General features: G+C 42.0%; 2 protein-coding genes across 7 annotated transcripts in view; one reads left to right on the plus strand and one right to left on the minus strand.

The window, feature by feature from the left end:
• Positions 1-19,916, minus strand: part of MAEA (macrophage erythroblast attacher, E3 ubiquitin ligase) — a 51,850-nt gene extending 31,934 nt beyond the window's left edge. For 2 of the 4 annotated variants that reach the window (XM_051618243.1, XM_051618241.1), the window contains exons 1-2: positions 19,703-19,802; positions 2,852-3,034 (exon numbers count right to left, since the gene is read on the minus strand). In XM_051618243.1, coding sequence (XP_051474203.1) covers positions 2,852-3,034; positions 19,703-19,771 — 252 coding nt within the window. In that variant the 5' untranslated portion in view covers positions 19,772-19,802. Of the gene's footprint in view, positions 1-2,851; positions 3,035-12,074; positions 12,173-19,702; positions 19,803-19,849 lie in introns of those variants that run through there. The other 2 variants (XM_051618244.1, XM_051618242.1) reach the window with 2 other exon arrangements.
• Positions 19,917-20,604: 688 nt separating this feature from the next.
• CTBP1 (C-terminal binding protein 1) overlaps positions 20,605-23,305 on the plus strand; it is a 241,593-nt gene continuing 238,892 nt past the window's right edge. For 2 of the 3 annotated variants that reach the window (XM_051616352.1, XM_051616354.1), the window contains exon 1: positions 20,605-20,693. The gene's annotated coding sequence lies outside the window, so the exon portion shown is untranslated. The remainder of the gene's footprint in view (positions 20,694-23,305) is intronic. The other variant, XM_051616350.1, reaches the window with a different exon arrangement.

The raw sequence follows: 23,305 nt of genomic DNA on the forward strand, positions 1-23,305 counted from the left end.
TGAAATCTTTTGCAAGAAGAGAATACCAAGCATTTGGTTTAAGACAAATCTGGTCCTTGATACTAAATAAACTATCTAAAAACCCTAGTCACTATACAAGATAGTCTTTTACTAAAATTCATGCAAACATCTATAGCCTGAGTTATTTTTATTACTCAAGTCTGAGCTGACTGAATTTAGCTTTATCTTGCAGCATATGGTTTGGAGAGCAGTATTTTGAGTTATAAACCAAGTCTTTCCCTATTCAGCAAGCTAACGCTAACAGAATACAAAAAAAAACTTTCACTTGTTAGACATCTGCAGTATTATCAGATGTGAAGGCAACCTTAACAATTATGGAAATCGAGGCAGCCAGGCATAAAGGTTGAGCCCCTTCCCATTCCAAAGGAGTCTCCTTATATGGTTTTGTGTCTGGACTTACACAGCTCTTGCTGTTTTTTTGATCCTTCTAGTGCATTCAGAAAAGGCTACAAATCCTTTTCAGAAACCTCTGAAGCTAGTCTATCTGGACTTGCCCTGCTGGACATTAATAGAACATGAGGGAACAGGCATATTAAACAGGATACAAAAGGGAAAACACAAAGGACTAGGTTTCCCAAGGTTCATTTTCAGAACCCAAGAAACCGGCTGAGTTGAAAAGCTCTGCTTTGAGAGTAAGGTGTTAAATAAAGGAACCAACTAATTCTGTTAAGGCCATCTCAGCAGTTCATCAGATCCTTGTCTAAACACAGGAGGAAACAGAGATCCCACATGGGTCCAAAAGCCCTAAAGAAAACAATCATTTTGCTCAGGGCAGAGATTACAGAGAGGACAGTTGGAGTTGAGGGTTTAGAGCAGAAACAAGACCACTGTATTTCAGAAAGCTTTCACTGTTATACGGGGGGGGGGGGGGGGGGGGGGGGTTTGCCTTTTGTTCTTTCTGAGCAACCATGAGATTCCCCACAGTCTTTCAGGCAGTCAAAAACAAATGAGCAATTACACTAAAATGGAGGCTTGCACCTAAAACAGTCAGCAATGCCTTCAGACACACCCCCGCAGTCAGCAAAGATTTAACAAGTAAATAACTGACTCCTCCACATCATTGCTACACACCTACAAGCAAAATCTAACACCTTTTCAGAAAAAGCAATAATTTCTTTCCATAAGTAACAGAGAAGTAAAGAAAACATCCTCCATGACCTTTTTAAGTCTCACAAACCAGAGATGAAAACAGCAATTAGATTTATGGAGCCTTTTGCAGAACAGCTTTTCAACACCCAGCTAACCTGTTCAAGCAGAAAACCCCACATCAACATACATGACAGTGTTATTTTCATGTTACGAACCTCCAAGGTATTTTGACGCTTCACTTAATAATTTAGTCTCAAGATTGATATCTGTTGGTTATTTCATTTTAAGTTTTAATGAAATGACTCTACTTTTATTTGTTTCATCTATTTACTTTTGGAGAAGCACTGCTGCAAAGCCAGGTGACAGAGCTATTTTCATTTTTCTGCAAGATTTGTTTCAAGTAAGTGTTCTGATGAGTGGATAAGATTCTGATCTGAGATAAGGACTGCCTACACTATATAGTTTGTGTTTTTAACCCATTCTTCTTATTCAGACATGTTAAAGGCATGAACATTTGGCTGTATTTCATACATGCATTTAAAATACTTTTAGTAATATTCCCTAGGATCCTTCCAGTGTGTAAGCTTAGTGTTTATAAAAAACATTCCTAAAAACTAACAAGTTTCCCTGGTCTCACTGGGACAGACGGAGAACAGGCCTTTAGTAGCCCCGAACCAGCTGGGAGACTGAGTGAAGGCAGCTGACCCAAGCTGCCTAACAGGGGTATCCCACACCACTTACCTCATGCTCATTATAAGAGGGAGGTATGCTGAGAGTGGGGAGTTCATGCTCATTATAAAGGGGGTGGTAAGCTGAGAGTGAGGAATTTTGTCTCCTGGGGCCCCTCTCTCTTGGCCTGCTGCTCCCTCTCTCCCTGCAGACTTCTAGTTTGAGTATAAGCTCATTGCTTCATTTGTGTCTGTATTAGTTTTGTTATATCATAAAATCACAGAATCACAGAATCTTAGGGGTTGAAAGGGACATGGAAAGATCATCCAGTCCAACCCCCTTGCCAGAGCAGGATCACCTAGAGCACATCACACAGGAACGCATCCAGGCAGGTTTTGAATGTCTCCAGTGAAGGAGACTCCACAACCTCCCTGGGCAGCCTGTTCCAGTGCTGCTCTGTCACTCTCACATTTATATTTCAAACCATGGGGCTTCCCTCCTCATCCTGATTCCCCTCTTTGGCTGGGGAGGGGTCACTGGGTGAGAGATCAAACTGCTTCAGTTCAGCCCCAGATACAGGCTAAACAAGATACACATGATCCAGTACAACTTGCACTTTCTTGGGCTAAGAAGCCTCAACGCTGCATACAATTACCCCCACACTGGGGCTGAAATATTTTTCAGACTCATCTACCCATTTTTGATCCTCAAGTGATTAACCACACAAACCTTTCATTAGACAAGCAGGAACTGATACAAATGGATTCAATTTGTTACCATTTCTTTTATCGGGGTAAATAAATTCCTTTTCAGAACTATAAATACATATAAATGTAACCTCTCAATAGAGGTTTGTTATACTTAGTCATGGGACACCAAGTCACATTTCATAAGCACAGTGAAAAAAGATACAGTAACAGTTTTGATGTTTAGCTGTGCATTCTAAGGGCTTTGTTTGCAGTGCCAGTTACATCTTTATCTTGAAAATAAAATTCAAGCAAACAGCATTGCAGAAAACTACTTCTGTTAATTTCATAAAGACAAAGTAATCACAAGGTAAAACACCACTTACCTTTCGTTTCAGAACACTGAGTTTTTCAACTACTCCATCCAGGAGGCTAACAACTGAATCCACAGCAGGACAACTGCTCAATGTCTTCTCCAGCTCTGCCACAACCATTGTAACGTGGCTGGTCTCTCGATCAATGTTTTTCTGTGCAGCTCGAAACCGTTTGTTCAGTGTTTCATATGGCACCTAAACAAGAAGTATCAAGTCATTAGAAATTCTGTATTAAAAAAGTCAGGTCTTCTAGAGATTAAAAAGACTCATTTTACTTGATGCAGTCAGAACAACATCTAGGTTCCAGGATACTAGAGATTATTAATTAAACTTGGCTTCTCATAACAAATACCTCTCAGCAAGGAGTTAACACTTCAAAAACCATGAAAAAAAACCACACCAACAACACACAACAGTGACAGGAAATAAAAGCTGGCAGATTCTTTTCTGATAACAATTTCACCTGTTCTGCTTTGACTGTTGCAAGCCCTGATGAAAACAGTTCAGGGAGAACAGAAAGCAAAGACAAAAGTGTTTCTAAAAAAGTCAAGCTACAAGGTAACTACGAAGAAGCAACCACACTTCCTAACACTGCTTTTTAAGTTTACATTTCTTTTCTTCAGTAGTTCATAAAAGAAGCCACCTTTAAGAAATCACCTACAATGCATATTGGCTATTGAAAAATTTATACATAGTACAACAATACTATTCAGGAAGTCTAATAGGTCTCCTAAATACTTCTGCCCATGGGACTACTTTTTAATATAAATTCCAGTAGAATTATAATGAATGCTAAGAGAAACTTCATGTAAGTTTTCCTTTAGTGAAAAAAGCCTACGTTGTATGACTAAGACTCCATTTCTTGACTCAGAGACTAACCAGTCTTAGAGGTCTCCTGTCCTACTTGTCCCATATATGGAACAGTCATATCAAAATTGATACAGATGGCTGTTAAGAACACATACATAGGAGTAGTCTACAGCCTGGTCAGACTTTAGGGTACTGAATGATTTGGGAAAAGCTTACAGTAAATGTTAAGCTGCTCCCACCATATTGCTTCCAGTGCAGTGAAAAGAATAAGCAATTTAGACAGGAAGTTCTATTACCTTATGGAAACAGAAATTCTAGAACTGAAAACATTCCAATGTTACACACGTAATTCATCCATCTTGAAAAAGTCCATGAGAAGTTCTTTCAGGTAGCTATGATAATCTTGATTGCTTGATTAATCAAAGGCATAATTTGGCTAGCAATCAGATTATACATATTTAAGGTAAACAGGAAATGGAAACCAGTGTTTTGTTTGGTACATATCTATCACATATATACTTTAAAGATTTGTAATCATATAAGTTCTCATCAGTTATATCAGGATTGCCTCCATTTTCTTCCTTCCAATCATTTGCATGCCAGAAAGTATCCCCAGGGCTACTACATAATAATTGCAATTCACAATTAGAGATGCATTGAGAGAGTTCTGGATCAGAGTAAGGAAGATGAGTCAAAGTACTTGCTTTCTAAGACTGTACAACCTACAATAGGTAGTTGCTATTTGTAGAAGACATAACACAAGGATACTTCTGATGAGATATGAGAGGGCTCCTCTTCCTCTAAGACTGAAATAATCTATTTTATGTTTTTTTTGGTATCTCAAACTAAGACCTAGACAAATGACAGAACAAGCCTTTACCACAGGAAGTATCAAGCTAAATCAAATAATTTCCTTATTCTTTCTTCCCTAAAATCCCAGCACCACATCCCCCCAAAACACAAGCCATATAAAACATCACAATTAAGAGGCTCCAATATCTGCTACCTGAACATCTTACACTCCATCTTTAGCTCTTATTTCCTTTCTCCACCTCAAAAAAACTTATAAAAGGTTTTAAAGCCATAGATAGAATGGGTGTTTTTGGGGGCCATTAGTTTGAGTTCTCATGCATTTGAGCAGATGTCAGACAGCATTAAGGCAACTTATCCCCCTTTTTCCCCTCTACAATTTTTAAAAATGAAAACCGTATTTCCTTCAGTTACTTGCATCTACTGAATTCAGTTTCTGCAAGCTTTCCATACTTCATTGAATAGCTACATCCATCAAGACTTTCAGAAGCTACTATTGATTTGAGGTATCTGTTCGACTACAAAAAGTCAAATTGTTAAATTTTGAGCACTCAGTTGAACTGCACATACAGATGTAGTCAGTTTGAAAAAATTTAGCTTTAATCTCCCTTTTCCTTAGGTTTTTATCTGCACACAAGAGCAATAACAGTTCTTGCTCCCCATGCTCAGTCTCTTTAGCCTGCAAATTTCTGACACAATCTATGTTCATTTGACATTTAGAACAATTGTACTTTCAATTTCAGCCAGCATCATTGTATATAAATGTATAACATGCTTAGGTGCAACAGGTTTTTTCATCTTATTTTATCTTTATGGTTTTTCCCAGCCCATGAAAGTTCTGAACATCCTGTGTGGGAAAGGCTAGGGAGTTGAACTGTTTTACTCTGTACTCTGAAAGTAAATACAAATAAATACATTGCTAAACATAATTTTAGTGTACCGTAACAAGGGAAATTACTTTAAAGGCACAATGAAAATATTTGCACAACTGAAAGTAAATACTCTTTACCAGAGTTTTTAATAATTTGCATGGGCACTTGTTTCTTACTAGAGAGCCAGGAGTTTTCAGAGAATACTCATAAATCATATCCAGGGACAACTTTTACACTTGCTTTACAGGACTAGATTCTAGAAATGCTACAAACTGCAACCACTAAGTTCTTTACTGAGAAAGCATCTTATGGAGACTCTGCATCTTGATCTGCTGCTTCTTTTGTTACTTGTACATCTCCTCTGCTCCAAAAGAGACCTGACTTCCCAGTTCTGCTTTGCTTTACTGCAGAACTCTACGAAAGTTACAGGCACTGTGCCACTAAGTTGATTTTTTTTTTTTCCTCCAACAATGAAAGTAAATGGAAGGAGAATGTAAAACAATGCTCTAGAAAAAGTAATTACAAAAGTTCCTAATTATGGTTCCCTTTAATTTTCAGGTACCAGTTATAAAACAGTGAATAACAAACTTTTTGGACCAAGAGACATCTACAAATTGGCTCTGACAAGGCTACTAGACTTCCATTTTTTACTGCTAGCAGCATTCTGTGACCAAGCATGGATTACACAGTTTTTCTTTAAGAACAAGAGTGACCTATAGAACTTAGTCTAGGGAAGTATTAAGGAAAAAAAGGATAACCAGCTACTAAACACTGAAAAAAAATGAAACAAAGCAGCAAGAACTGACCATAATGTATTCTGTAAAAACACAATACCAACTTGTCCTACTTATTAGAGCTTGAAAAACCACACCTCAGTTGACTCAAACCATGAGCATACAGCAGGACACAAAGCAGAGATATAAAATATTACAGGGCAGCACATTCAAACCCCATCTCACTAAACAGAGTCACAAAATCATAGAATTATTGAGGCTGGAAAAGACATGTGAGATCATCAAGTCCAACCCCACCCCATCAGCTAGACCACAGCACAAAGTGCCACATCCAGTCTTTCCTTAAACACCTCCAGGGATGGTGATTCCACCACTTCCCTGGGCAGGCCATTCCCATGTCTGATCTGATAGATTCCGCTTCTTTTGTGCATCAGCTTCCACAGCTTCAATCACATTATTCAACTTAAGCATGTACTAAACCAGGTCAAACTTAAGCCTAATAAAAAGGAATCTGATCTAAGTTAGAACCACCTACACATGGGGTAAAATTACAGCAACAAGTTTTTCCATTGCTATACAACAGCAACAGATTTTGCTGCTGTGATGTGTAGGAAAATCTGTTTGGATGCTCCAACAACCTCTAGCTATGGAGACAAGACTTAGGAGAGGATCCTTTTTGGGTCTAAAAGCTTCAACTACTGGAAGAGAAGAAAAGACCGCCATGAGAGCTGTACCTTGGTTGTTCAGTTGAGTGGAGGGAGCAGAAAATGGCAGAGCTAAGAACATCAGAGGTAGTCCTAAGCTTATACTTACAAACTCAACTGTGACATTAACTATCTGGCCTGCAGCCCAAACACAGTCTTCTTTCAGTCTGTGAATGTGAATAAGATACCAAGGCAAAACTGACTAGTTCCCAAATCATGAAGCAGCTAAAACTATTCCAATTATACAACCACAGCTAACATTTCTTCTAATAAGACAATTTAAATGCCCTTACATATAGTGATTTTCTAAAAACACTGGCTATTTTTCAATCAAAATAAATGTCTCAGTAAGCCCTTAATTTACTTAGTGATACTAGTTTATTGATTTTTCTGAATACACACTAAAACTAGAAAAAAACCAGCAAGTATTAAATCCTTGCATATAACCTATCCTGATGGTTAGCAAACTGTTTATACTTCCCAGGCATTTATTACCATTACATTGTCAAGTTAAACCAGTCAGTCCTCTACACAGCATCCTACAATGCTTCTCTACCTTTGTTTTTACATTCCTTATCAACATTTTAATCTGATTCTTCATTTTTTTTCCTAAGGTTTTCTAAATGTATCTATATGCACACTTAGTATTACAGCCATGAATCGCATATATGGAACCAGACTGCTGATAAGTTCTCTCACCTCAGCCCATGCTTTTCTCAACAGGTTCAGAGAAAATTTCCTTTAAAAAACATGCCATGAGAACACGCCACTTATAGCCTTTTACAACAGAGAAAGGGACAGCAGAATATAAGTAATTTTCCCCTCATAGAAGTTCATTAATTATAGTGATCAAAGCTTAAAAAGCTCCGCTACCTCAATGATATTTATGTCAGTGGGAGTCAGACCATCAGACTGGACTTCTTATGCTAGTTTTAGAACTCTGAATTCCACTGAGCAGCTTAATGGCATCTTGAGAATGTGGCAAAATTTTAGCCTCCTTGCATACTCACAGCTTCCATGACAGCCACTCACTCACTTCCAAACAAAGTGAAGACACAAACTGTTGAAGGGCTCTGTGCTTGGGAGATAACAAAAGAAGTACAAGATCTTATTTGCAGAGGTGTTCCAGTCCTCCAGCCATGATGGTGGAAAAGCACTCCAAGTCAAAGCTAGAAAGCCAGCTCTCATTACCATCATGGCCAATGTATACATCTACTATATTCAACTAGACTTCCAACTAATAAGCAATTGTAATCACAAAGGGCTTTATAGACAGATGAGCAGCGTAAGGAAAATTAAGAAAAGCATTTACAGAATTGGGTTTGTGACCTAGCAACACCAGACAACAGAAGTCTCAGTTCTATTTGTCTTCCTTATCTTTAGTGATGAAGTCTTCTCCTAAGCCTTCATGATCACGTATGAGCAACTGAGCCTGGGAGAGAGGTACTATTTGCATAAGTCTAAAGCAAGCTGAAGATATACAGGTACAGGGAACCAGAAGGGAGGGAGCTCATGAATGACACTGTGAAACTGCTATCATCTCTGAATTGTCACGGTGAAAAAGGAAAGCCCTCAGTGATCAAAAAGGACAAGTTTCTTGCTTCTCTTCCAAAATGAGAACCTGGAAGATCATGGGAACTACAGACTGGTCGGCCTCTTCTCAGTTCTTGGGAAATTATAGAAAAAATAGTCAGTGGTTCTAAGGCAACTTTGTGTATTTGTGACCAATTACAAGTACTACTTTGACTCCTAAGGAATGTTATCAGTTCCCAAATACATCTTCTTCAAACACCTGTACTACAGAACAAAACACACAATTGGAAAACTCACAGAAGGCAACAAACTGGGGGAGTGGTTGATAATGTTGGGTGGCAGAGCTGTCACTCAGAGTAAGTGAGAATCTGGAGTAACCCATCAAGAACTTTATGAAATGTAATCAAGGCAACAACTAGAGCCCTGCACCTCGCACACAACTCCCCTGCCCCAACAAGTCCGTTAGCACAGACTGGGGAATAATAGACTACGACCACTTCTGCAGAAAAAGGTGTAGAGGTTCTGATGGACAGCAGGTTGGACATGAAACAGCAACAGACTCCTGAAGCAATGAAAGTTAACCACATACCATTGCATTAGCAAGATTAAAGACAGCAGGTTGAGAGGAGTGATTGTTCTTTATGCTCAGCACTCCTGCACACTCATCTGGAATACTGAGTCTGGTTTTCAGGTCACTTCCTTGCCTGCCAAAGAAGAGATGTTGACAAACTGGAAAGAGTCCAAAAGGCTGCCACCACAATGGCAAGCTGGCTGGAGGATACAAAACCCGAAGAGAGGCTGAGAGGGACAGGCTTGCTTCCTTGAAGTAGAGAGGGCTACAGGGAGATGGGAGTGGCACAATCTGATAGATGTCTTCTACTACCCAAAGGTGAGGGTCATAGATAAGAGCTAGCCAGACTTTTCTCAGTTACAGAGCAAAAAGGAAGAAGGCAGAATTGACCAAGTCACAGCAGAGAAAACTCCAGCTGTACATAAGGAAAAAATACTTTAACCAGGTAATCACTGAAACAGCAGCCCAAAAAGGTGGTGGAATCTCCACCCTTGGAAACTTTTAGAACCAGGCAGGACCCTGAGCAAACCAAAGTAACTTTGAAGTTAGCCCAGATTCTAGCCTAGATTCTGTCTGCAGAGGATCTGTCCAACCTTAATTTTATGAGTTCATCTAGAAAGAAACTGGATCCCAGATCCCCACTACTAATTTAGACAGCAAATTCATCTCCACATGAAGATAGGAAAGGCCATATCAGGTAAGACCAGAAGTCCCTCCTCTGTCACTATCCTTTCTCTGACAACATCCAGAAAGGGTGTGGCACTTGAAAAAAAGGCAAGAACATAAAATTACTAATCCCAAATAGTCTCTTCAGGCTTCCTGAGCCACAGGTGGGAGTTTTATAGCAAAAATACCATAGGGTGTTTCTCATGCTTGAACTCTGCTGGTTGTTGTTGACCTGGTAAGAGTTTTAGCACTGCAACATCCTATGGTGAGACATTTCACAGCCTCACATGTTGTGTGAAGAAACACTCCTTGGTTTTGACTTGTCAACTGTTAGCCTAATTTGAAACCTTTTTGTTCTTGCTTTAGAAACAAAAAAGGGAACATGCACTCTCTCCTATGCCTCATGCCTTCTGAGATTGAAGAGGCTCTTTCAAAATAATTCTTTGAAGACAGCCATTCCATATCTCTAATAATTCTTGCCCTTCTGTAGACATTTTCTAGTTCTACTACATCCTTTTACAGGATGAGGAAAGAAAGGAAAAAAGTAAAACATACTACTTGAAAGAAGAAACAACCATGGCTTTTCATTGCTTCTTAATGAGGTTTTCTGTTCTTCCCTTTCCAAATGGCTTTTGTCCTAAGTTTGTCAACATTAACCTAATCATCCCCAGGAAACATTTACTATAGCTTCAAGATCCCACTGAGCAATAATGAAAAATTCCAGCTCTGTTATGGTGTATGTAAGGTTAGGATTGTTTTTCTTTCCACCATACTTAAAAACCGCATCACACTACACTTGTCTATACTGAATTTCATCTACTATTTTAACATTGATTCAGTCTCTCATTATTCCTCTCTAATGGTTCACACTTGGGTTGTATCTCTAACACCTCAATTACCTTTGTACCATCAAGGGAATTGGATCATCTCAGCACTCACTCTCTCTTCCAGGCAGTTCAAACAGCTGAATATCAGCAGCACTTGCAGAGACACCAGCAGAACCCTGAAACTAACCTTCTTCCATTACAGAGGGTGGCTACTAAATCTTGATGGTTGTTTCTTATCTTGTCCAGTTACCCACTCACATTAGGACTTCTGTCTTCTTTCTATCCAGATTTCCTGGTAAGTGATAGCCTCAAAAAACATTCAGTAACACAAACTACCAACCAAATCCACAATCACCTTACCACCTCTTTTTTTTTTTAACATTAAGTCAAATATCTTTGCATGGCATGACTTTCCTTTTTAAAATTAATTTTAACTGATGTATATTCCATATTCGGTTAGTCAGGATAGTATTTGTCCATCAAACCACTGGTTGGAAGGGAAAAAAAAAATACCAATTTAATGTAATAAGGATCTCACTAAAATTTTACTGAAGAAAGCAGAAGCACTGAACTACATTGTCTCTCTCTCACAGCTATCAAAAAAATTCCTCAGACTACTTCAACATTTATCAGAGAATTCCCAGAGAATTAAGGGGAGGACTGGACACAGGAGAAAGAGCTTTCCCTAAGCCAAAAAAGCTTTTTCTAAAAAGTGCAACAGCCTGCATTTCTACTCCTTTAGAGGTGTAGGATGTTAGGCCAAAGTATAATGGCTACTGAGAAAAACTTCAAATACAAGCCTGATGCTGCACACAAGTATTCCTACGTGGCACACAGTGATACTGAAGGACTGCATTGCACATGTTTCTTTCATAATCACAGTTTTTATCCTCCCACAAGTCTGTAGTCTTACACTAGACCTTTACCACACCAGTTCTCAACCTGATCTGGTCACATCCTACAACATACACTAGATTGCTTCTTCACTTATGCAGATTCAAGCCTAAAAAATTCCAAATAAAAATGGAAACTAAAATGCAAACAATCTCTTTCAGACCACAACATTAACAAAAAAGAGCTTCTACCCCACAGTGACTGCATAAAAGAAACTAGCTCACATCCAGCAGAAAGAAAAAAGAATTAAAAAACAGTCTGCATAGCTCGCATTTGGTTGTTGAAAATGCTAGAGTAGCAGGGATACCTCAAAAAAGTCACCACAATTGAAGGAAGAATTATTTGGTGGTGAACATAAGACCACTAATTATTCCCGTTAACAGGAATTTTCAAAGGTTTATTTTCTAGAAACCAATTTTCACAGAAAACACTGTAGACAACAGAAACAGGCATCTCTGACATAGGTTTGCAATTCCGCAAAAAAGTATCAGATTTCCTCCTGTCTTTGGGAGAAAGAAGTTAGTCATGTCTAACTTGACAGCAGTACCAACTCTCATGCAGGGAGGTTTTAAGCGTATATGCTGACTTTACTGATTTTTGCATGAATCACTCTTCTTTAACCTTAGTCTTACAGCTGAAATCAACTCCTTGTCACATTTTTTTTAAATACAAATACCTACGTTATGTATCTTTCAAGTCAGCTGAACCATGGGAATTCGAGATAAATTTTTAAAAATCTTTTCAGGTACATCAAGTCAGGTAACTAGTGGAAAGAAAAAGAAAGTTTCAAGAAAAATAAAATTAAGAGTCCTACCAGATTAGGTGGGGGAAACCATTACAGAACTACGCTCTCCTTTCAAGGGTCAGAAAAATGATGTGCTTCCTCTCCTCAATTGTGTTAGCTTATAACACCTGAAAAGCACCAGAGATTTGTATGAATCTACAGGTTTCCAAGATCATTCAGTTGAAGACTTTCTGAGGCATAAATAAGCTTTTTCAAATGCCATATATTATGTCCTTGTATGAAATCAAGCCTAGTCACAGATAGGTAGGGAAAAACAAAGTGAGAACTGCAGTGATGAAACTGTATTTCAAAAAAACAGAAGCAAAGACAAGCTAGCTCTACTTTAAGCAAGGGGAAAGAGAAGTACAGCATCATGGAAGAAAAATTAAATACCTCCTAAATAATTTTAATGAATAAGCAGTGTCAAGAGAAAAGATAAACCCAGCAAAAAACACCTTTGAACACCAACCCAAACCATTCTATTAAGCTATTTTCTCGAGACTACCTTAGATTATGCTCACCTTCAAAAAACAGAAGACGGCATCTATTATACATTTTAAAAATTAGGCAGGGTACAATAAACTACTTTTTCCCTTGAACCAATAACAATTAAGCACTTCCATGCAAAATTACTGGTATTCTGTACTTTTATACACATTCAGTCTTCTGTAACTCTTGGATTATTTCACAACTGAGCAGTACATTTGTCACTGAACTCATCCAAACTGTAAATTCTATCACCACTTATTCACAAAGTGAATTCTTCTGATGTGTAGCTCTTAGCAGTCCCTTGCAATAGTAATACTTTGTCCGTGTTCTAGGCAAAATCAGAAAAAGAAAATAAAGCTAAAAAAGAGGAGAAGTAGTATATTTCAGGTATGAGAGGCTTAGAATAATAAGATTTAGTTTTAATTTGATACAAGCAGTAATATATACTCTGGAAGAGATACAGATCAAAACAGTCAAAATAATTTCAAAAGTCTAAATGCAGTTGCAGATAGTTCAGATTTACAAAAAAAAAAAAATAGTTCTTTTAAAACCCAGTTTCGATGTTTTTGAAGTGTTAACCCTAGCAGTTTCCCTTAGTTAAAAACATGTCAGTTTTACAGCTCAGGAAGACAGTACTGCATTTTCTAGAGCAGCTGTGTCTAGAAAGAAAGTATCATTATAGTATTCAAAGCTGCTACTTGAATACAGGAGAGAATTAGCTGCAAAAATTCTTGGACTATCCATCTGCTACACACATACTTACTCAACAGAAGCAATTATAATCCTACAAAATATTATTCTTTCACACAAACTGCTAGTATGTTATTGCTGAATACATTACAAACTTTTGAACAAAGCTTCCAAAAACAAAATTAAGTGTTTTACAAAGCCTTTTTACAGTTATATAAAACTATCTTGCATCCTTATGTAAGCAAATTGACAGCCATTTTAGAGACCTGTTTAGAGCCACACTAGGGACCAGTCATTTTCAATACACTTGTTCATAGCTGCCATCTTGGACTCACACCTCAGAAATAACTTCTTTGTTTTTCTCCTTTTAGTAGAAATATCCAAGTTCTAACAAAAAGCTGAGCGTTCCTCCCTGGCCAAAGAAGCGATTGAATTGCTAAGCTAAGGTCACACACTGGGTTTGTGTCCAGAGCAAGTCCCATCATTTGTTTTGATCCCTCCTTCTTATCCAAATATTTGTTCATTTTAATCACGGTATCACCTCTTTAAATGAAAAGAGGTCGTTGTCCTCCTGTGTGTTTGCACAGTCCAGACACCATGATACTGGCTGGAGCCTTTAGGCTAAAGATCCCATTTCCTATCAGACTGCTCCCAAAATAACCTATTCCAGCTGAAGTGACAGCATTTCTCCTACAACAAATAATTATTATTGACTTAGAAGACACATATCAGAATATATGAACAACAAAAGTTCTACTCAATATATTACATGTTCTACTTTAGTTTTCCCTAGTTTACAACTCAAGTTAATCCACAGGGCACTCAAAAAACAGCTGAGGTGAATCTTGAAAGCAGGTGGTGAAGCAGTTAATGTACCAGCTATAAATACATACTAACAAAAACTTGCTTTATTTAAATAAGCAGTAATATCTTGTAAGTAATCAAGCAATACAGAACACTTCACATTCTGGGTTAACAAATACTTCCTATGTAGTGTATCTTCAGACTGCAAGCCATGGGAGGTTGAATGGACAATGAACACAGTTTCTTAAACTTACAACTGATGGATTTTCCAGCATGCCCTTACAGCAAATATGCACCTGCCAAAACAGTATCTGTCTAAATCTGTGGGCCCAAAAGGTGCACTACTATGCTGATTAATACAGGAACTACTGAACTGAAAGTCTGTGGGAAGAGGTTTAGAGAGATAAGAAAAATTGACACTAGGTAATCCATAATATCCAGTAAAAGCTCTACTCCTATCACACCCAGTGAAGCATTTTTCTCCTATTAAATCTAGCAAATGTTTGAAGTTCATTTTACTCCTTTTGCCCAGCTCTTTAAAACACATTCACTACACAAAGAATCAGATTTCACAGATATTCTTGCTTTATGTCAACATTTAAAGAACACAACTTGTTAGCTACCACACAAACATTCTTTCTATACCAGAAAACATACACACACCACACTCAAAAAGATCACAGGGCACTAACCTGTGAAAACACTACAGACCAAGTATGCTGCAACTGTGAATTGCAACAACAGGTAAGTAGTCACTTTGAAGAACAGGAAGGTATCCTATAAAATTGTCGAGAGTATTTTTCCTGAAGTATTTTCTTACAGGCACAATGGAGTACTGATAATCAGGCAACATCTCTAGCTCACAGCCCAACTTATTTATGGCCTTTTGCTATGTTTTCTTCCTTCATTAATAACTTTGTGTGTTTTATAGGGACTGGGCAGGGGTGGAAAAAGACACCAATTCCCGGAGCAGCCAACTCCTACTTAAGCTGCTCCAATATCAAACTTCTTCTGAAGTCTCCCAGTATCAGATTTTTCTTGCAGCACAGAGCCCAGTGCACAACAGCAACAGCACAAAAGGTGTCACGTTTGTTTGCTGACATGCACACAGGAGGTGTCACACAGGAGGTGCATTATTCAGCAGCACATGAATGTGTGGTATGGACATTCCATGCACACTCTGTGAGTCAGCCTGAAGACAGATTTAGTGTGAGAGATACTGTTCACACTGAGTTAGTAGAGAGCTGACTTTTGCTAATAGCCATGTTTTGCTTTTTTTGTCAACCTTCCACTTGAAAAGCACTTTCTAGATCAGGTAACAATCTAAAGTGCCATATATTTTATGTATTGCTCACTTATGTACTGACAGTGCATTAGATGTTACAAGTTCTGTTCCTTCTGTCCTTCTCAAGCTCTGCCTGAACTGCTTTCACTGAACAACTCTTGCTGCTGTATGTTCAAGGTTTTGACAAAGTACTCTGTGGCCCGTAGCATCAAAGTATAAAGCTATACTCCAAATCAACAACTCATAATGAAACTTAGACATAGGGGGAAAATAGAGCTAACAACTATGCAAAAAATAAATCTTGCTCCTTTCTTGCTTCAGTGGGAAAAGAACCTGACCTGAACTGTTTGACATCTTCATTAGTGACCTAGATGACAGGTCAGAGTATAACTCCAAAGTCTGCAGATGATACAAAACTGAGAGGAACCTTTAATATGCCAGATGGTTATGTTGCCATTCACAGGGACATCAACAGGCTGGATAAACTCAACAAAGTTTGTTTAATTCAACAAAGAAATTTAACAAAGAGAAACGTCAATACTTGGGAAGGAAAAACCACATGCACCAGTACATTCTTGGAGGGCAACTTTACAGAATGGAACTTGGGGATCCTGATAGCCAAGTTGCCCAGGAGACAGCAAAATGCCGTTGCAGCAAAGGAGGCAACAGAACCCTGGGCCACATCAGGAAAAACACTGGCGGCAGGTCAAAGAAGGTGATACTTCCCCTCTGCTCAGCACAAGTTAGATCCATCTGGAGTGCTGTGTCCAGTTCTGGGCTTCCAGTGCAAGAGATACATGGACATACTGGTCTGCGTAAAAGAGAAGGCCACAGATACTACTAACAGTTTGGAGCAGCTGACATACAGAGAGAGGTTAAGCAAGCCAGGATTGTTTAACCTTGAAAAGAAAAGGCTTGGGGGAAGTCTTATCAATGTGTATAAATGCCTGATGGGGAAAGTAAAAAAGATGGAGCCAGACTACTCTTAGCAGGGCCCAGTAAAAGGACAATAGGCAGAGAATTCCTTGTAATTAAAAGTTTTCTTTTTTAATACTGTAACAGCAGTCAAACAATGCAACAGGTTTGCCTAGAGAGGCTGGAGCCTTCATCTTGGAAATAATCAAGGACAGCCTGGACATGGCCCTGAGCAACCTGCTCTAGTTGACTCTGCTTTGAGGGGAAGCTACAGGACCGGACTGTCTCCAGAGATCCTTACTAACCTCAGCTGTTCTGCAATTCCACAGACTCAGGTTGGAAACAACACACACTTCATCAAATCCTATTCTATCTGTTCCCCTCTTTAGCAGTTAGGCAAACATGGTATTTCCATGAGAAATTAATATGTTATTAAATCTGCTGCCAGTATTTTCCCTGCCACAGCTGCCAAGAAAAGAAGCCAAACAGCAGCCCTGAGAAGGTGCTAAAGTATTCTGTGCTTCTACAGCTCTCCTTTTGATCAGCTGCTTTTTAAAGTACTTGCAGCCCTGTGAACCATAAAGCGTTGCCAATGCACAACAGCCCAGATAAGAATATTTTCACAAGCAATCACCCTGCTTTCAGGTCTTCCATCTTCCAGTTTTAGGGTCTTAACGCACACAGTTTGCTTGTTCAGGTCAATAATTATTCCCACTTCCAAAGATACGGATGAATTATCTAGCCTCCTGTCATCACTTGTTTATTAGTGTTTCAGCAGAGAAGTAGGATAACAATGTTCGCATTCATTCGTTTTTAAATTGCCAGCTTTCATGTTACATGCTCTCAGATGAGACCAGCATAATTCTCTACCAGAAGGCTTTTTTTTTTTAAATTCCACAGCACTTTGGAGGAAGAATAGCTGGCAGCCTTCTTGTCCTTGAGAAGGGTTGGAGAAGAGGGGGGAGAATATTCAAGTATTATTCTGTACACTTAAATAGCCTCTCTAGATTCAGCTGAAAAAGTCTATTTACTTCCCCTAAGCTGAACTGTTGAAGAATGGCTCAAGCATTTCTAGTCCTGCAGCAACCACAATTCAGCTATGGAAAAGGGATTTCCCTTTGCAGTTTTAAACACTCTTTCACAAGAAAGGCACTCTACGGAACACACTGTCAATGTAGAGCTATTACACAACTATTAGCTAGTGATGCTGGCATGAGGAAGCTAGAGGGAGGAAACAGGAAGGATAAAAATACAAGTCTACAATCATTTATTTTATTCACATCAGGGAAAATCAGCAGTGTCCAGAGCTCCAAAATAAATACTTGAGCTACTGTGTTGGTAGACAAAATTGAGAAAAAGATAAAAATTATATGCAATCATTTCACACAGGGTTTGGATAAACAGGAAATACAAATTCCCAGAAGGTCAGTCCCACAGAAATGGTAGGCACTTGCCTCCTAATGAACAAAATTAGATTTGATACCAACTTTCTTTAGCAGACTTTATCCTTAGTGTTCTCTCCTCCCTGCTGCTAACAGGGAGCTAACACTAAAATGTTTTGATATATGACTCACAGTTAAGAACACTTGAGAGGATATATTCAAAAGATCTGAGCAGACACTGTTCTGGCAGGTTTTTTAAACAATGAAAAATGCTACTAAAGGTTACAGGAACAACCCAGAAGCTGAATGGGTGCTGGGAAGAATCAATAAATATCACCTTTGCTAGGAAATGAAGAGTTTCAGTGCAAGGGTGTCTCACCCTCTTACCATTTAGCTTCTCAACTTTACAAACAACATTCCATTCTCTTATGTATATTTTTGTTAAGATTTTTCAGGGAAAAAGAATGTTTGTGGAAATTATTAGTCCAAAATATTCTCCACCATTTAAATGGCTGGCACAGTGACAGTTCATCTTAAGTCATAAGCACCAAAACAAAAACTCACTGATCCTCACTGCTGGTAATTTTTCAGGAATGTAGTGAGCAAAGCTGTGATAAGAACTGGAATGCATCAAGAATACCATCTTAAAATTATCATCCTAACTTTATATGCCTTCACACTGTTCTGGCTGTGGAAAGTGCTAGAGTGCACATCACAGCTATTTGAAAATGTAAGCCTGATGCTGTCAGCTTTAAAGTACTTCACGATGATAAAAAGAAGCCTTCATACTTGAAGTGGGAATCAACACTTTGTCCTTCTGCTTCTCAGATATAAGTAGAAAGAAGCCAGGAGAGTGGAGGAGGAGGACATGCACAAGAAGAACATGGCTAGAGAGAAGAGCACAATGTGTGAAAGCATATGACGATCTCAGCACAACAAAGTTTACTTTGCAAAACACCTTCTGTAGATGAAAACACGTTGACACAATTACAGGACAGGTGCTTAAATAAGCATTTTGAATTAGGGATCCTCCTCCAAACTCCCTTCCAGTTTTTACTATCAACGTGGTAGACCTACTGTAAATACAACACTTCAAACAAAGGTTTCCATCGATTCCTATGAGCATCATCTTTTCAGTTCAACAATTCTTAGAGGCGATGACCTTAACGCTCAGTGCCGAGTCCTTCATTTGCTTTACAATACCTAGTTAAATATGCAGTCTTGGGGAACCACCATCCTTCAGCCAGACCCAGTGCCCTAACGACCACGCTTTCATCAAACCCTGAGCATTTCGCTGATTCTTCCCTACAGGGCTTCAGCCTCTTTCCAGTACGTCGGTCCCCTGTTTATATTTTAAGCTCATCTCCATCTTTAGGGGACCAAGAAGCCAGGGAACCATATTTTACCACCACCTCCACTCCTTCCCCTGTAACACGTTCTCCTCACAACGCCACGTAGATGCAGCCAGCCATCCGAGACGAGCAATTCCAACCCTCCCCCCTCCCCCCCCAGGTCTTCCTGGGCCACCATTCCCACGCCCCCAAACCCTCTTCCCCATCCTGCCTCCGTCCGAGCCCTCTCCCACCACCTCAGCATCACCCCTTGCCACAAGGACCTGACTTCTCCTCTCCCCTCCTCGGGCAGCTCCTCCAGCTCTCCACGACCCTTTTTTTTGTGTGTGTGTGCCCGGGGTGGGGGGGTCTCGCCCTTCACCTCAGGGCACGGAGACACCCGGGGAGAAGCCGCAGATTCCAGGCACGTCCCTCCGCCTCAGCGGAGGGGGAGGGGAGGAGGAGGAGGAGGAGAAGCCGTAGCGGCACAAGCCAGGACGTCAAAGCGGAGGGGAAAACGGGGACGGGCGGGGAAGTGTGTGGTGGGAATCCCACCCCACCCCCACCGCGGGGGCCTGCGGGGCCGCTGAGGAGGGGAGCGGGAGGGAAGGGGTGGGGGGGGGGTGGGAGGCAGAGGCGCCAAAGCCCTCATCACCACCCCCCCCCCCCCCCCCCCCCTCCCAGCGCTGTTCCGGCGGGACGCCAGCGGCTTGAGCCCCCTTCTCCGTGCCGGGGGAAGAAGGAGGAAGGCTCGGCACCCACCTTGAGAGTGGGATACTCCTGCACCTTCAAAGTCATTGAGAGCTGAGCAGCTGATTCCTGCACCGCCATCTTGGATTAGGCACCAACCTCCTCCCTCCCTCCCTCCTCCCCCCCCCCCCCCAGCCCGGACCGGAGGGAGCTACCTACAGCGCGCGCGCGGCATGCCGGGCAGGACGGGCCTTTCCCCGCCCCATTCCTCATGGAGACGGGACGAACCAACGGCGCTCGCCCCCGCCCTACCCCTCTCTGCCCCCCCCCCCCCGTGGCAGCGGCGGGGTGGTACGCTCCGCGGGACGGTGGTGGTGGTGGTGGAAGGGCGACAGCGGGGCGAGAGGAGCCGACCAATCAGAGCCGCCCTTTCGCACGTTCCGCCGGTCCGCCTTCCAGCTTGAAAAGCCGCGTCTGATTGGGCGGCGTGGTGGGAATGGGCGGGGCCTCCTTGGATGCGCGGACCAATCGAGTGGAACGACAGCATCGGGAGAGGTGGGGTTTTGAGGGGGGCGGTGATGGACGTGTGGCCAGCCAGTCAAGATGGAGAGAGCGTTCCCAGCCGCCAATCAGAACCTCCGCTCGAGCTCAGTAGGCGGGGCTTAAAAGTAAATGTTGATGGTGACTTGAAACGGCCGCTTGAACGCCCCCCTGAGGTGTCCGGGAAGGGGGGGGGCGGGGCAGGATTGGGGGCGGAGCCCGGAGGAGGCGGGGCGGGGCGCTCTTTGACGGACAGGGCCTGCAGCCAATCGTGTTGCGCCGCCCTGCTGACGGGCAGGGGGTTGAGCGAATGGGTGCTGCGTCTGGGCAAAGTGGGCGGGGCGGCGGCGGCGGCCCGGCGGGTGGCTGCGTGTGTGTGTGAGTGTGTGTGTGTGAGTGTGTGTACCGGCCGGGGAGGGGAGGGAGGGGCCGCCCCCAGTAAGTTCCGCGGGGAGGAGAGAGTGAGGGAGTGAGAGTCAGTGAGGCGGAGGCGGCGGGAAGAGGTTTAAATAGCGGAGACAGCGTGAGTTCCTCTTCCCCTCAGGTCCCTCTCCCCGGGCCGCTCTCCCTCGGCCGGCAGCAGCCGGAGGAGCCCGGCGGGGCTTCCCTTCCCTCCTTCCCCAGCCGCCCGCGGAGCTGCCTGCCCGCACCGCTCGGGCGGGGGCGGGGGGGGCGGCCCCGAGTGGCCGCTTGGCCGCGGGGAGGGGAGGCAGGCGAGGCCGCCGCGGGGCCCCGCTCCCGGCCGGGCCGTCCGGCGCGGAGTTTCCCCGGGAAGCGGGGCGCGGTGCGGGAGCGGCTCCCTCAGCTCAAGCAGCCGGGCCGGCCTCGCCTTCCCCGCGGGGGAGGAGGGTGGAGACGAGGACGGGGGGGGGAGTTGGCTCCCGTTGGGCCCTGGAGGAGCCGTGCCCGGCCGGGAGGCAGCTTCCCCCGCCGGGCCGGCCTCGCTGCCCGGAGCCGCGGGGTGCGCTGCGAGTGTGGAGCGGCGGGTTTCGACTTCTGGGGGGTTTTCTGTCGGGTTTTTGTCGGCGGGGCTCGCGGGTTCCCGGCTGTATCCCGGCTGGCCGGTGTAACTCTGCGCTCGGAAGGTTGGTTTGTCTCGCTGAGCTCTGCTCCCATCCCCGAGGATGCTCCAGTGGTCCCTGGGAGCTGAGGGGCCGCTAAGGTGAAAAGCCCTGGTTTCGGTGGGCTCTGCTGAGCGGGCAGCGACTGTGTCCACGTTAAAAAAAAAAAAAAAAAAAGAAACCTGATCGTGCAGACTGTCTCTGCTTGTGTGTCTGAGGGAATAAAAACGCTCTTGGAGTATTCATGGTCTGTCTGTTGGTGTAAAAGCGACTGACTTGGCCGGCAGCCTGTGGAGCGCACGCGAGATGCAGCCCCGAGATGTGCCCGCTTTCAGTAGCACCCCACGGGAAGCTTCTCCTTGTGGTTTGAGCACCTTAGTGAACGGGGTGGGAGGGACTTGGTTAGACCTTGAAGCAGCATAACAGCGAGAAAGTGGAAGTGGACCCATCAGGATCTCCATGTGCAGTGATACAAACTCTCTTCTCCGGTTGAAGTTGGTGGCAAAGGTCCTGTCTCCCCATGCGGGTGCTTGCCATTGGCAGCAGGTGTGTTTCTCAGGTAGTGTGCTGTTGTGGTTTGAGGCTTTGAAGAGACCCCAATACCTGTATCATTAATAATTGTGGTGGTTTTGGCTGTCTTTAGTAGACTTTGTGGTTGTATTATATTGAAAACTGTAGAAAGAGAAACCCAAGTGTTTCCAGGAAGATAAAACACATTTAGAGTTCATGGCTTGGAAGTCATGTTAAACAAGTGTGTTTCCTAAAATATTTGGTAACTTTATTTCCAAGAGGCCCTGTTGCACTGAGAGCATCTTCTATGCTCCACAGAGGGCTGATGGTAAATCAAAATGCGTAAAGTCATGTAGTTGAGTCTTAGACTCACTTCAGCTTTTTACTGCAAGCAATTTACTTGTGTTAATTCTTAGCTGCCTTGACATTTAGTCTGGTACTGACCATAATCAGCAAATGTATGCCTAAACAGAATTTGCCAAGTCCACACCAGGTGCAAAGCCTTTGTTTAAAAAGTGTATTAGTAAAAGCATTTGTGTTAGTTACACCTGGGATTAACGTTCATGTCTAGACACGATCTCGGGGCCAGATTCTGCAAGGGGATTTGTGTAAGGAGGATTTTGACTCCATTGAGGCTCTGTGCAGGGAATGGTTCACCTCAGCTCGACAAGTAGAGGAATAAAAATTTAGCTCAATTGTTGCTGTATTTACAAACATAATTATGGGGCATAGCATTTTTTTCCCTGTTGTTCCTGCCTGTCTTAAATATTCTGTAAACTAATATTTTAAAAGAAACTTGCTGTTCAATGTTCTGTATCACGGATGTTACTGAACAGCTTGAACTCCTTAGGCCTGTGACACTTACAGGGTCTGAAGAAGTGTGACTTTCCATGTAATCTACCAAATATATGTATTTTTCAAAAAAACTTATTTGCAACATATTTTTTAATATGTACTCCCTTCATCTTTCTTTCTGATAATTTTATGTAACACAGGTATTCTGTGGATACAGATTATGTGCTGAGACTATATCTGTCTTTAAACTGGAGAATTATTGGTGAGAGCTTGTCAGATGTTAGTAGCCAAAGTTAAAGGGTTTGCTTAATGGAACAGATGGCCAGGCAACCATCATGTCAGAGAAAACAGCATGTATTCCCTGTATTCTTGGTTTAACACAAGAGGGAGCATGTCTAATCTTTAACCTTTAAATATTGCAACTTCAGAGAGGAAGCTTTAAGTGTTGAGTGTCAACTAATTTATGTTCTAGTCTCCATGTGCAAATATTGATACAATCTCTGCATATTTCTGGCATGTTTTCAGCTTTGGTTGCAGCTGCTGATTTATAGCATAAATGTTGGCTTGATAAATGTGGAGATAAGAACTCAGCTAATTATCTTTTGAACTTGTTAAAATCTGTAGTTTCCTGCTGAATTTCACAAAATGTTTATGGTTATTGTTATTCCTGGGTATGGTTATACATAGACAGAGGTTGTACTTTGTTCTTTGATATTAGGTTAATAAATGTCTTCTGCTTAACCTACCATACAAAGTTATAAAGCCAAGG

This window comes from Apus apus, chromosome 4 (assembly GCF_020740795.1).
Source record: "Apus apus isolate bApuApu2 chromosome 4, bApuApu2.pri.cur, whole genome shotgun sequence".
Classification (NCBI taxonomy): Eukaryota; Metazoa; Chordata; class Aves; order Apodiformes; family Apodidae; genus Apus; species Apus apus.